The 14,720-nt window shown below is 43.5% G+C and overlaps 2 protein-coding genes across 2 annotated transcripts; one reads left to right on the forward strand and one right to left on the reverse strand.

Moving 5' to 3' along the window:
- Window positions 1-371: 371 nt before the first annotated feature.
- LOC142585469 (U6 snRNA-associated Sm-like protein LSm8) lies at window positions 372-8,057 on the reverse strand. Its single transcript, XM_075696251.1, has 4 exons — window positions 7,717-8,057; window positions 5,792-5,832; window positions 4,599-4,726; window positions 372-881 (listed from the first exon to the last, which is right to left on the reverse strand). Exons 1-4 carry the CDS (start codon window positions 7,745-7,747, stop codon window positions 791-793), a joined length of 291 nt encoding a protein of 96 aa, XP_075552366.1. The 5' UTR covers window positions 7,748-8,057; the 3' UTR covers window positions 372-790.
- Window positions 8,058-8,192: 135 nt separating this feature from the next.
- Window positions 8,193-14,610, forward strand: mRpL2 (mitochondrial ribosomal protein L2). Its single transcript, XM_075696249.1, has 5 exons — window positions 8,193-8,352; window positions 8,786-9,075; window positions 9,488-9,736; window positions 11,079-11,215; window positions 14,328-14,610. Exons 2-5 carry the CDS (start codon window positions 8,814-8,816, stop codon window positions 14,586-14,588), a joined length of 909 nt encoding a protein of 302 aa, XP_075552364.1. The 5' UTR covers window positions 8,193-8,352; window positions 8,786-8,813; the 3' UTR covers window positions 14,589-14,610.
- Window positions 14,611-14,720: the final 110 nt, after the last annotated feature.

Raw genomic sequence — 14,720 nt, forward strand, 5'->3', positions numbered from 1 at the left:
AAAGAAACATTCGAGATGTCTGCACCACCTATCGCTACAGTCGGAAAATAGCTGCAACGACGTCATATGGCCTCTGAGATCCAAAGATCTCGCCGGCCAACTAAAACTGTAAAAAACGTGCACTGCTTAGCGTAAGCTACACTATAACATATAGCGTATGCTAAACTAAAACTGTCTATTGATGGAAATGCATAATCCAGAGCAGTTCGGCAATCCTGCACTGTGCCAACAATATTGCAGGTCATGCTCTGCCTCACACCACTGCCTATACTGGAGTCTGATGGCTGCACAGAGAGGGCACCACACTCTAACAAACGCCCGATGACTTATTCCGCAGAACAATTCAATAAAAGTGACCAAACTACACTTCCTTTTATCTTCAAATGCAATATGATTCTTTCTTTATTATCAGGGGCTGACTACTACACTTACCAATTATGAACATGACACAATACATCACTGGAGGGTGGTGACATATTTTCATAGTGGCGAGACCAATCCCATCCTAACATTTATGCTTTCTTGCTTAGCTTACAAAACCTTTGTCTTCAGTAAAACTGCTGTTTCAAACATTCTGATTTCAGCTGTCTGGCCATAGTCCCTTTAAGTACAGCAGAGAAAGCTTGATTGGCTTTTCTCAGATGGCTGCATGCAACCCTGCTTCAACCCTCCAGATGTGACAAATTAAGGAGTTTAAAGAAAAAGCATTCTTTTATGAAAAATGAAGCAGTCCTAAAGCAGCCATTAAGGTAGGCTGCTATGGTCCTTGTCCAGACAACACCCCACTCCACTAGTGAACCACAGCATTTAGTGGTTCAGCGCGCATGTTCGCCAAGTCTAGGTGCATGTCCAACTCGTCGTCCACTTGCCCGACGACAACCCTGGAAACGTACAAGGGGAATGATGACAACGTCCAAGCTCTCGGTAGCCAACATGTGTCAACAGGTCAACATCACGAATAGTTTCACTACAGCATTCCTGCTGCAAAGAATGCCAATAGTGATAGCCCTTAGCGATCCGAATGGCAAACATTGCTATAAGTACCTAGCTTTATATTTATTTTTTTAAATATTTTACTCTCTAATGACAAACCACATTGAACCTTATGAAGTAGGGACTAGGATGTGAGCATAAAAAATTAAATGAGGATAAGAATAATGCAGTCAAAGAAGAACTGAAAGTGTGTCTGTGAGTTAACTATCCCCACTGGCAATAATCCATTTGCAAAAACTAGAATGAAGCTGGCCTCTGCATTCAACTTATGATTGCCCTTGGCCTAAGTGCAGTGGATACATGGCAAGGACTACTGACACTACAGCAGCAACAGCACAGGTGCGTGAGTGCTCCGAGCCTCGCGAGATCAGTCTACTGCGCATGCACTGTTTGCACAAAACAGTGTGCATTAGCTCTGTTTCTTGTGTAGAACAATGCACATGACAAACAAGCACTGAGTGACACAAACTGAAATTTCAAGAGTCAGCTTATGATTACCAGGGTTGGGAGCTTAAAACAAGGGACCCTGTGCAAACAGGTGATGTTTTGACAATGTTTGATTCACGCCACAACTTGAATAACGAAAAATTCTTGCACGTTACCAGTAGTCATTAAAGTAACATATTCTCATCAATCAGATGATGGATGCAGCAGCGAAACACTGTCAATTTAACACCATTTTCATTAGTTACAAACTGCCCACTTGTAAGGTCGGCATCAGTACAATAAGGTGTAAAGCTAATCATGTCTGCATCTCGACCTCCTCTATAAACTTCCGACCTGCTCACTCACGCCACCCCTACAGGGTCACGCGGGCCTAAAAGCTGTTGTGTAGAGACCGAAGGTGCCACCAGGTGCTGCCTGAACTAACCCCCACAGCAGACAATGCGATATCGCGCATGGGTGTGCGCATTCTTCTGTTTGTTTTTCATGTTTCTAACGTGTAGATTAACAAAACGAAAACAAGGTGAAAGCTGGTGCCAACGTTTCGACAAGTGGACTTGTCTTCTTCAAGGCAACATATGATTTCCTCACCACAGTATATATAACGTGTAGATTGACAGTATATATAATGTGTAGATTAACTGATTCATGGGGTTTAACATCTCAAAGCAGCATTCTGACCAAGAGAAGCACTGTAGTGGAGGGCTCCGAAATACTGGTGACTACCTGACCCATGTTGAATTCCAATGGCGGAGTCGGAGCAGCCGACTGACTCCGCGAGCAAGCACTCGACTCTGGCGCAGAGCAACGCCTCCGGATCCGCGAGTGGAACACAACCTGTGCTACCGAAGCAAGGCGGAAGCGGAAGTTCTATCACAGAGTTACCCAGGATACCTTGTGTGTTGTCATTTCCTTCCGCTGTTTGCTCCCAGCACCGCCGCACCGGTCACTTGTCTCTCAGCGCAGTTCATCTGTTGTTTATTTAAAAGTGCGGAATGAATATCTCGCCAAGCGTGCAGTAGCTTTTGCTTCCTCGCGAGTCGTGACCGGTGGCGCCTCCCAGCAGACAAACGTGGTAAAGAAAATACGTCACGCAGAGTTCCGGTCCACTCCGCCGATTTTGGCGGAGCATCTTTTTCTGCTCCACGGAGTGACTCCTGCTCTGAATATCCACCGACTCTCTCATTGGAACACCTTACTCCCGCCCTCACTCTGCCATTGGAACAAACTTGCTCCGAAACGAGCAGAAAAACTTGCTCCGACTCCGCCATTGGAATTCAACACCAGTTGCACGAGCGATTTTGCAGCTGGAACGCATAGGTACGAAAAACAAGAAAAAAATAATATACAGCACATGGCCTGGAGAATGCAACCCTTATATTCCTTTTCTTGCTTCACTTTGTGCAGCAGCGCCTCGCTGTCTGCTGCAAAAATAATTCGTCTGTGGGCTAGTTGGTACAGTGATCTTGAAACCCCGAGTTTCTGCAGAGCAAATAAACAGAACATATACAAACGATGTACATGATCGCCCGTCTAAATCGTTTACCTTTATGACCTGTTCATTCCCGCTGCATGAACTAGAGTTTCAAGGTTACCTTTATCACCCTGTACACAGGGGAAGATAAAAGCGAGTGGAAGGAGCGGCGGGCTTCATGCGTTGGGGTCTAGTAATAGCAACCTTCTAAGGACGAAAGTGTGCAACACAACCGTCAGCATACCGCTACATGCTACAGTGACAATTCGCGCCTAAATATTTTCAACATGACCCCTAACACCGTTAGTTCTCGCGGTTCGAGCGTCGATGGAGCTTCGTTGGCATTGCCGCGTATCTCACATCGGGGGTGTTCCCGGGCTTTCATAAATGCGGCTGCATAATTTTAAGATTGCTTCAGATAAAAGGATTAGGAGACAAACCGAACTCAAATCAGGAACTCTGGTGAGCACTACTGATCCATGGGAATTTTGTGTAGAAAACCAAAATTCATTTAGTATGACCAATTTTGATACTCTACCGATAGAAATTTTGTGGAGAGAAACTTCTTCTTTTCGTAGGATTTCCGTCTTGAAAAAGGACATGTATTCTAGTTGGACATTTTTAGATGTCACAACCTGTTGCTTGCAAAACTAGATTATAACCTACATGGTATAGCCCACTACTAATACACTATGCCTGATCAAAGGCTGAATTTTCTAAATTCTTGATTGACACCTCAAAAGCCTCCGTAGCATAAAATCCAAGAACGAAATGGGCAATGGGAAACTCGTGGAATGCTATCCCAGTCATGATCCTTGACTGCCACCCGCTCGACTTGCAAAACGGAACGCAACAGTACAACATTGCGGGAAACGGTGTTACTGTTGCCGTACCATAATGCTGTTGTTGGCTGTGCAGTTGCAAACTGACGCACAATCACCTCTGAATGTCACAAAGGCAAGCGCCTACCGCCGAGACCAACAAGTAGGCCACGCAGAGACATCGACTGAGAGCGAAGCAATAGGGGTAAATTGTGGCGCCACCGCATGCGGTGGCAGTTTGGCGAACTAAAAAAAACTAGACAAGCAAAGGCAAATCTAGTGTCAGAAGGAATGTCGACATGAGCAGGTCGGAAGTTTATAGAGAAGATCGCGGTCTGCAAGTTGTAGAAGTAACCCTGCAGAACTCTCAGAAAATGGCATTTGCATAAAACAAACAGAGCAAAAGCCTGAATTGTTGTACTGCACAGTGTTACATTTTGGGAAAATTTTCAGCGCTGCAAATTTTTAGTACGTAAGTACCTCCAATGCAGAGCAAAACTTCATGTGTAGGTACAGTTCATTTAACTTGCAGGCACAGTGCTTTGAATCTAGCAGAAATACCGTAGTAATAATTACTGCCCCTTCCCTTGTCAAGCACATCATGAAGGCCAATGATACTAAAACATTGCTCCCAACTATCCACTGTACAGAGCAACCCTGTGTTTTAATCTTCTGCTCACATTACCCATGCAATGTATAAAAGCACAATGACACATGCCATGTCAGGCATGTATTTTCAGATGTTCACAATAAAAAGGAAGATCGTTTCTTCAGTTTCAATTACAATAGCATAAGCCAGATGCTGTGAGACACTAAATTACTGAGCAGAACCCTAAAATGCAGTGAAAGTTCAGGTGAATACATACACATTGTCCCCTCGCACAATGTACAGTCCCAGAGGCACCTGCTCAACACCATGGTCTGAACTATAGACGCGTTCATGGCTTTCGTCCAGTATCAGGTTGATGGTCTGGTCAAAGCCTTTCAGTGTGCCCTGGAGACAAAGTGCAGACGATTAGGCCTTCACAATCTTAATTGGCTACCAAACATGACACGTGCTGCATGGCCCTCCGTACCGACTATTTTCATCACCTGTGTATGCACACTACGCTTCTGTTGTGCTCAATATATTTAATACCTTATGGTAAGTTATCTAGCACTAATGCAAATAAATATGTTTTATTTATAATATGAAGCAGCACTTTTAAGTTCAGAAACCTAATTGCCAGTCACAGACTCACTTTTGTGTGGAAAGGTTGAAACACTCAGGCATGTGGGGAGCATCACCGCACCTTTGACACTCTTAACTATTGTTGCTTGTTTTCCCTTTTTTTTGTACTGCCGTGATGGATATTGTTTGCCAAGATTCATCACAATAGGATATGGAAAATTCGCCCACTACGCTGCTTTGAGGCACATAGGTGTCGAAACTCACTCTACACAAGCACAAACATTTTCAGATATCTAACCCAAAGTCAGCACACAATGCCATCTACTGACAATTCTAAACTTGTCCAGCATATATTTGCTGTTGCATCCATGTATGAATAGCTAACAATATCACCCACCCGGCAAATTGCCGGCTTTGGAATCCATTGAGTTAACCTAATTAGAAAAAAATGAACTGTCAATGCACAAACCATATTTTCAGTATCAGTGTGTTTGTCATACAGCAGCCAAGTTAACTTGAATTTCTAAATTGCAATATGAAAACAACATTTAACAATGTAAGCATTTTCGCCTCATTACACTCACATGCATAAAGTAGGGTAAAGCCTTATTAAACCGTTGCACAGCAAAAACTTGAGAATATGAGTTCAGCTGCATGCTGTAGTAACATATGACACATATCCTATGTTAATGGCAAGTAGTAAGGGTTCATAACACACACAAAAACAAGAGATGCCCTGCATCACAGATGTTCGTCATTAAATCTTTGACGCACTACTCGCCTGTACATTAATTATTCAGGTGGCTTGCCACCAGCGACTTACAATGAATACAAGAGCATGCAGACAGACATAGCAGCTGCAATATTTTGCCAGCAGTATGAACTTACCACTATGTGACGACCATCAGCAGTAATAATTGATACTGTGTCTGAACAACAAATGTTAAGGAAAATCTTGGAATTAATGAGACATCTGAGATGCCAGCTGGAGGAGCAAACTAAAGGGGCCCTGCCAACACGTTTCTACATAACTGAGAACACAATGAAGTGATGTGATGCCTTCCAATGAATACATTACTGCCGAAATTTTCTTAAATGGACCTAATAATAACAGAGATATAAAGAGTGGAATGTTTACAGTTCGAATTCTTCCTATACACAACATTTTCTCTCAGCTGAGGTAGTAGTCAGAGCAACGTTCTGCCTTTTTTACTTATTCTTTCCGCAGTGCACTTATATTAACCTTTCAAGGTTGGTCTTTGACAAAGGTGTCCAAGTGGTGAAGGATGGGCAGAACACATTTAACAACTGCCACTTCCCCATTTACTAGAAGGGGCATGAATGAGAGGCATGAATGCATGCGTGCGTGAGATCCTGCTGTAAAGTAACCCATGATCATGAACAATCACCCAGTGGCTGCCATGTACGGATTGTCACAAGACTATGACATCATAGGCCTATGACATCAACAGAGAGGGCCTCAAAAGCCACAGGAGAGAGTATGTGATCTCTCGGACAAGATTGCGGGCATGCAGAGGAATAAGATTTGGCCTGCATGCTCATGACAGTATTGTCTAGATGGCAAATATTTTTCTATGATGCTGAAAAAGTGTTACAGTGCACCTTTAATGAATGATAGCTTTACAGCTTAACCTTCGAACTCCAAGTTAGAAGTGCAGTTGTCATTTCAGTTTTTATCATTACCACATAAGACGAGACCCATTTGTCCAGGACTCATTCTGCTTCACTTGCTAGAAAAAAAAGTCACACATTTCATCCACATAACGTAGGTCACTCTGGGTGTCATTTGTGAAATTCTGCTACAATAGAAGAAATCACCTTGAACCTTACCAAATATGCAAGACAACCAAGTGTTTCATATATTTGCAAGTATTATAAGAAATCCTGTGTGTTATGCACAGAATCTCTCTCCCCCCCCCCAAATGGTATATTAAAACAGCGGTACCCAAAGTACATATACCCATTGTTGTCTTATTTTAGGCCTGTTAACATTCCCCAAGAAACATGTCTCCATGTGTGCTTTGAGGAGTGAAGAGAATAAGCATTATTATTTGGTAACTCTGCCACAACTTAAGTGCCTAGTCCTCAAGTGTTATTTCATGTGACCCAGCTGTCCCAAGAACTTCAAACAAGTGTGACACCGTGCGTCTGAAAGCACTCACAAAAACTAATTTTTGGCACTTACATGGTATGCAAGCGCCAGCATCATGGGTTCGTTCTAGTTTTCCGCTCATCTCATGGCTCATACGCACTGTAAGGGTTTCACCAACAATTCGGTGGGTAAAGCAAGAACCAAAAGTGAGGTATGGTAGACTAGTTAATTCCTTGAGAAATGGCACAACCGACTATGGGGGATAGGCCATGAAAAAGAATTTTGTAAAAAATACATATATTAAAAGAATGTAAATAGTTTGGTTTGTCTTTGCATAGTATTATATGGTCTCTATAAAGTCGGGATTTTGTGCTAAGACTACAGTACAGTGTACGAAGACGAAGCAGTCAAGACACACGCACACGCACACACGAACGCAGCCCTCCACCCCCTCGGCGCTTTTTTTTTTTTTTTTTTCAGAACAACTCTCTTACTAAGGGCTGTCTAGGGGGAACAGATGGTAAAAAATCACTCGCAGTACATTTCTGAAATTGGAGCACGATGCACAAAAAATTAGAAGGATTGGTGGCTGCGAGTCAAACATGCGCGAGTGTGCACGCGAAAGTGCGATTCCCGCGTCAACCCAGCACAGACTGGCATATGAATACCTACTAGGAAAAACAAACTTCAAAAAGGATACGGTTGACATATCCTTCAAGCGATGCGGCCATTGTGGAAGAGTCGATTCAAGCTTTCAACAAAAACGATTTCACGACGTTCGAATCTAGACGCACGCCGGGTCAATTGTAAAATGACGATTCACATCAGCGCCGAAACAATTGTTGCCGTCACGCGTTTGTGGAACGTAGTGCGCTACGACAGGCGATCGCTAACCACACGAGAACAGAAGTAAGAATTTCAAGTCAAAGTAGTCGAACTTTGCAAGCGCGCACAGTCGTAAACATGTGCTTTGGCGTCAATAATGCCGATGTCGCGTTGCAGCGTTAGTGGTGTTAGCGCCAGCTAGTGCCAGCCATGGTGCCAGCTGCAAGCTAAACCCCCTCCATCCGCGTTTTGCGCGTGGGTGGAGTGACTTTAGTGCCAGTAACAGTATAAAACTTTTTAAGAAGCTCTTTATTTATGCTGTAATTGACAATAATAATGTATAAAGTCGGTGCTTCCTTTTCTTTTAGATAGAGTTTAGTTTTCACATTATTCTCTGTCCGAAATGCAACACAGCAACCGCCAAAGGTTGCCGTACAAGACATTACGAAATCTAGCCGAAGCCGGGTGGAGAGACACGCGAGTCCGGCTGCTCTCACAGATGATCTGAAGGGTAAATACGTTTTGCGAAATTTAAACATTTACAAATGCTCTTCTCGCTGAACCCGTAGGTGTCTTTGGAATCTGTGCTATGTAATATTACCAACCGAATGCAGCTCGTGTGCTTGTTGTGCGCATTCCTACCTTGCGCACACTAGATTAGCCCTTCGTAGAGGCCTTTCTACCCGAATGTTGAGTTTCACGAAGTAGTGAGGCTGCCGAATGTGCGGATCGTCTCCTTGACCGGGCTTCGTTCGTGTTCGCGGTTATGTGTGAATCAGATAGGAAGTCAATTTACATTTTGTTACATCTCGTCTTTGGCATCGTGACTAATTTTAGGCTGTACTGAAAAGGCGTTGTGTTTCGCTCTCACTGAGCATAGGGCTCGCATTGTACTCGCAAATCGGTTTCAATGCTTGTATAATGCTCTGCTGCTGGTGTTGCAGACTGCCCTAGTGAACCGACCATCAAGCCATGGCGGTGAGCCTCCTAGCAAACATAGCCCGCACGGCGACTTCGCTGCTTGCGGCTCAGTTGGAGACGCAGCTGCAAAGCCTGCGGTTCAAGTCGATGCGTGCGTCGCGTCGAATTCGTGGTTATCCGCGACCGCTTCTGGAGACCGTGCAAAGGCCTGAGGCACGAAAGTACGGCTGGCGGCCAATATTGCCGGAAGACGGTGTCTACACGACGAAAAAGCTGCCGATCCGCAAGCTCGGTGGCCGGGATCCAGTAACAGGTGAGCAGAGCTGTCCTTACCTGGTACTTCAGGTTGATATCACGTCGATTGTAGAAGCACCGTGTTCAAGCGTGGATGCACCTAATGGTGATTTCAAACAGTGTCGCGGGAACTTAGACTGCTCTAGCATTTGGTCGCGCTAAGTAAGAAACCGTACCCGTGTGAACAGGCCCCTAAATCACGGGTACTTCAACGCATATAAAATGCTACATTCCATTTAATCCATTGTTCGCAGTTCGAATCTGCTATCTGCAGCCTACGATTACGATCTTAGCCTTGATGTATTGAAGAAAGAAGTGCAGCGGTTTAGTATATTAATGACGCGCATATAAGCACAATCCCTGGCTGAAAGTCTTTGTTTCATGACAGAATGAGGAAAAATGACTGTGAGATGTGCTCTCTTTGTTGACAGGTAAAGTGGTTGTGAGGACTATTGGAGGAGGTATGAAGCGCTGGTTTCGTTGGATTGACCACAAGCGAGTAGCTGGAGAAGATGGGAGTAAACTGGAAGAGCGAGTGTACCAAGTGCGCTACGACCCACTGCGCACAGCACGCCTTGCCCTGGTGGCCTCCGGTGATCATAAGCGATGGTTGACGGCCACTGAGGGCATCAAGCCTGGTGATGTCATCACCACTTCAGGCGAGATCCCACGTATCCCAGGTGCATATCTCCGTGTATTTTATTCTAATTCCATTCGTTTTCACTCTTTATCAGTGGTCCGAGCTGTGCTCCACTGACATTATCATTGGGATTAGCCGGTCATAAACGGCATATGATGAATCAATAGGATTCATCAAAAGGATTTGTTGCATTTTACCAGCCCAACGCAACATTTGTCCATATTCAAGAGGTTACCAAGTAATGACCTTGAAAATATCTTGTCTTCAGCATGTCTGACCCCTCTGCTAAAAGCCAGGTAGGAGGACTTCAATCCCTATTAAAAAAAAGCTATATTTTTGGCTGCACTTTTGAATAACTGAGAGCCCAGGTTCACAATACATCTCTTAAGCAGGAGCATTTCTTTATTGGCTAGAACTTGGGCACGAGGCAATTACTGCGATTGAAGCCAGTCACAGGTGGCACTTGGGCAACATTAGTTTTGTGGATGTGGAGCCCGTTCAGTACTCATTTTTATGTACTGACACACTGCTGCAGCTATGACATTCTGCTGCTGAGCATGAGGTTGCGGGTTCAATTCCCAGCCTCAGCATTCATGGTTATTTGAATGTCACAATAGCGCATAACATCCTTATTTTAGCACATCGAATTCATGTAAACAGGGACATTACTGTAGGAATTTGCATGCACTTCAGCCTGAGCTAGCTTGAATGATTGAAGTTGCCTCTAGTGTGTTCGTCTGAGAAGTGGTTCTTGAGGGGAAGGAGAAAAGGCTAGCGCTATTTTCTGCAACCCATGCGGGAGCACGGCTCAGCCGTCTGAACTGCTGGCATGTCACTCCAGGAGGGAGAGAGTGAAAGCAAACATTGTGGCATCTGCTCTGCTCCACTCACAGCCAAGGTGCACTTGCTAAAAAACGGCACAAGCACTTTTTAAATGCTGTCGCATAAAGATTGATGCACTGCACATAAATTGTAGTGAATTGCAGTGTGATGACGTACTAGAAGATGCAATGCACTAGCATTGCATTTAAGTGTGGCTAGTGGCCAATAAGGCAGAAAGCCAGCTTAGTTGGTTTGAGTATTTTGACATAGTGACAGTGCTGAAAAAAACAGAAACATGAACAAGACAGAACAAACGCTGAAAAACTCAGTTGATCTTCAGCGCCAATCCTATCTTGTTTATGTCGCCCATTCCTGTTTGTTCTATGTTGTAGGTATGGCTGGTGGTCGTCATTGTGATGGCAGCATAATGCACTTAGGTTTGGGCGTGTGTTAAAGAAGCCCAGGTAGTCAGAATTTAGCTGGGTCCTCTCACTGCAGTGTGCGTCATAGCCCACTATGCAGCTTATAATAACCAAAGGCATGCTCTGTCACTGATCCAGTTCAACCGAAGGATGGTGATGCCCACCCATTGGGTGCCCTGCCTGTGTCCACTCTGGTGCACCACATAGAGAAATTCCCTGGTGAAGGAGGTGTCATGTGCCGGGCTGCTGGTGCATCTGCTCAGATCCTTCGCAAGGTATGCTTTTCACATTTTCATCATGGAATGCTCTTAAAGCGAATAGCTTTCTCTGACTCTTTTGCCTGTTTTTGTGGTTGGTGGTTGGATTTTCGCCACCGGCATAAGGCGCTAATGCAAAGAATGCATGCTCTTGCACGACCAAGTTACTGGGCATGTTTGTAGCCGAGAGCAGACTATTTTAACTCTTTAAGACACACATGTTAACCAACTGTACTGCCGCTGCAGATGTACTGGTTAATGGCTCTGTTCTCTATGAAATTACTCACTGAAACAACAAATGCTACCAAAACATCTTTGCTACAATAAATATACTCCGTCAAGTACCTCACTCCTTTAATAAAGCAAATAGCTTTCTTGAAGCGTTCGGCCATTCGCCTACTAGGATATTGACCATCATGGTCGATGGTTCCTGCATAGTTTTATTTGAGTGTTTTTGCAGGTGCATCCCACTTGTGTTTCTTTGTTTCCTAATAGCACAGCCATGTTTATATTCGATGCATCATGTTTTACTTCCCGTTGCTTAAATTTTTGGCAGCAGAAATTGTGGGGAGGCATAGTGGGCAATGAAGCGATGGCCAGCAGTTGTATAGATTTCTACTGAAGCACACGTGTAGGCATGAAAAACCAGAATGAAATTTGACATGCCTGACTGTAATCCTATTAACAAGCTTTCGCGCAGTCTTACTTGCAGATGGTAGCACATTTATTGTTACTACAAACCCTAGCTCTTGCCCTGTTGGACTGTATATACATTAAATGGACATTCACAGCTTTGTTCTGCACAATGCCATGTTAGGCCTCTAAACTTCCTTTCCTTTTTTTTTTTTCATAGAAGGGCACCAAATTCAACCTCTAAGACAGGACACACTGAGGAGCAAATAATGACATTGTTACACTGAGTGTTTCAGCTGGCACTAGACAGTATTTTTCAGATGAACTAGACACATTGCATTCTCACAAAAGATAATTAGCAGAGGTGGGTGAATAGGAATTTTTCGAATGCAAATCGAATGTGAATAGTAACTATCGAATAGTCAAATGCAGCGGCATATCTTTACAGCAAGAAGGCTTATTTCGGTACCATTGGGTCGCATGCCTGTACTGACAATGGCGTAAAAGAATGCAACTAACTATCAGAGACAAATTAACAATTTTAAACCAAACATCACTAATTGTCATATAAGTAAACTGCACAAATAGCCTCTCCACAACTTTAGATCCTGGTTGCAAACAAGTTTTCTAAGAAAGAATGACTACTGTATGAAATAGCTTTCCAAGAACACTAAATAAATGGTTGCCCGAAAGAAGTTCAGAAGATTGTAAAAAGAAAAAGCTGCTGAAATACTTGTGTGCCGTAGAAACATGTAAGAAGGCTGTTTGCAAAGAAAACATCAGGGTTGTAGCTTAAAATATAAAACTGCTACATGACTAGACTTCCACAAACACTGAACAACAGACTAGAAGCAAAAATCACAAATTGTCACGTAGGCTTCCACCAGGAAGATGAAAACAAAGCTTGCATTATCCATTTTGTTTTGGCATTGCTTTGAAAAATTTTGTCTTGGTCTTATATGTCTGATAATTTGCAATACTTTGTATCGCAGGCTGAGAACATAAGCAGACTTTACCGTTTGGCTGTGACAAAATATTTGGGCAGTTTTTAATATTCTAAAGTACTGAATAGTTTTTTTTTAGAATATAAATATGAATAGTTAGTATGTAGTATTCGATTCATATTCAGAACTTCAAATATTCACCCACCCCTAATTATAAGAGAATGTATATCACAAGATGTGATCAATTCGTAAATGTCAAGCACTAAAAAGTGAATTAAGTGAATTGCTCCGACCTCATGATAATTATGTAATGTTACAGTCACCTTGCAGCACATTTCGAACATGGTAAATCTGCTCAGCCACTGAACACCTTGGTCAGCATGAGAACCAAACATATAGTATATTGTCTGTTACTGTACTACACGCAAAAATTTGTATAAAATTTTGCTAGGAAGACTGCCTTCCTTTTGTGTTTATTGTGACAACAATAAGCAAAATGGCTATTGACTTCTTTTTTTTTTTTAACATACTGCAGCCCTGTTGGGTCATAGTAGCAGGAGTGGGGAGGGAAACAAACAATGGAAACGTTTGCACACATGAAAAACAAGATCAAACATGTTATTGTTATAAAAGTAATGCATTTAACACTACAGCTCTTATAAAAGGTGAAGTGCAAATAAGATAGACCAAGAGCACTGACAGGAAGGCACGAAATGTTAATAATTTCTTGAGTCCTTTTTTCAATGGCAGGGAATGAGTGGAACTTGGTAAGAGTTCCAATTGTCAAAAAGGCAAGGGGAAAAAAAACTATATTTCAAAATATCTTTGTGAAAATAGAAAAAGGTGTTATTAAGGTCATGTTGGCAACAAGTAGATGAACCGTTTGTGAAAATTGAATAATTTCCGTCACATGTTTGCTGTTGGTGAAGAACAATACTGTGGCCTCCGAGATTTATCAATGCAGTGAACCAATTTTCGAGGCCGTGCTGATACCAGAGCTCTTTTCAATGACGAGTGGAGCAATGCTGACATTGATCCATATCTTCACAGCAGCACAGTTTTGAAAGAAGCGGAAGCATGCAAAATTGTGGCAGGGGCAGTATTTATTGAGAATAACTGCCTGAGTAAAGCGCCTTGCGACACTTTCTTGCCAGCTACATTATTGTATGCACACACATGTGCACCGAACCACGCTATTTCTACCAAACCATACTTCCTGCTCTTTGCTGCTGTTGAAGTGAACTTGCAGCCGGCAAGTTTGTCTTGGTGCATCACTGGGCCTCTTCAATTTGTCATCCCAGACTGCCCAGAACTGCCCAAACGCTGCATACACCACGCTCATTGGCCGAAAGAATCGCCTCCGACAGTCTGGGACCTTGTCAGGGATGGATGATCGAAGAGGCCTATTAATGTCACCAACTTTTGGCCTGTTGATCAATGCATTTTTTTTTTCTCATGCCCCACATCTCATGCGGGGATTTATTTCTTTTCTTCGTTACTGTTCACAACATTCCCTCATCCTATGACCATCCATGTTGCATTTATTTATGCAGCTCGAGGACCGCGTGATCATCCAGCTGCCATCCAAGTTACAGGTGTCGCTCAGCGAACGATGCATGGCTGTGGTTGGCCAGGCATCCAATGCTAACCGCCGCGAGACCTTCTATCCTATTGGGAGTCCCAATAGGTTGCGTCGTTTGGGTCGTCGACCTCGCTCTGGCTTTTGGCATCGTAAAGACGGCTATTGCGGCCGCAAGATACGTCCCCCACCTCCTGTCAAAGTGTACCCGTTGCAGAGGCCCACAATGCAATAAAGTGTTTGCCTTTTATGTCCAACCGAAAGTTGCCTGCATGGTTTGTCCTGTAAAACTTCGTAGGTCCCAACTACAGTCGTAACTCGCCGCGGACGTCGCTGCCAGGCTGAAAGCCTACAATGGCTTAACAAG

This window comes from Dermacentor variabilis, chromosome 6 (genome assembly GCF_050947875.1).
Source record: "Dermacentor variabilis isolate Ectoservices chromosome 6, ASM5094787v1, whole genome shotgun sequence".
Taxonomy (NCBI): domain Eukaryota; kingdom Metazoa; phylum Arthropoda; class Arachnida; order Ixodida; family Ixodidae; genus Dermacentor; species Dermacentor variabilis.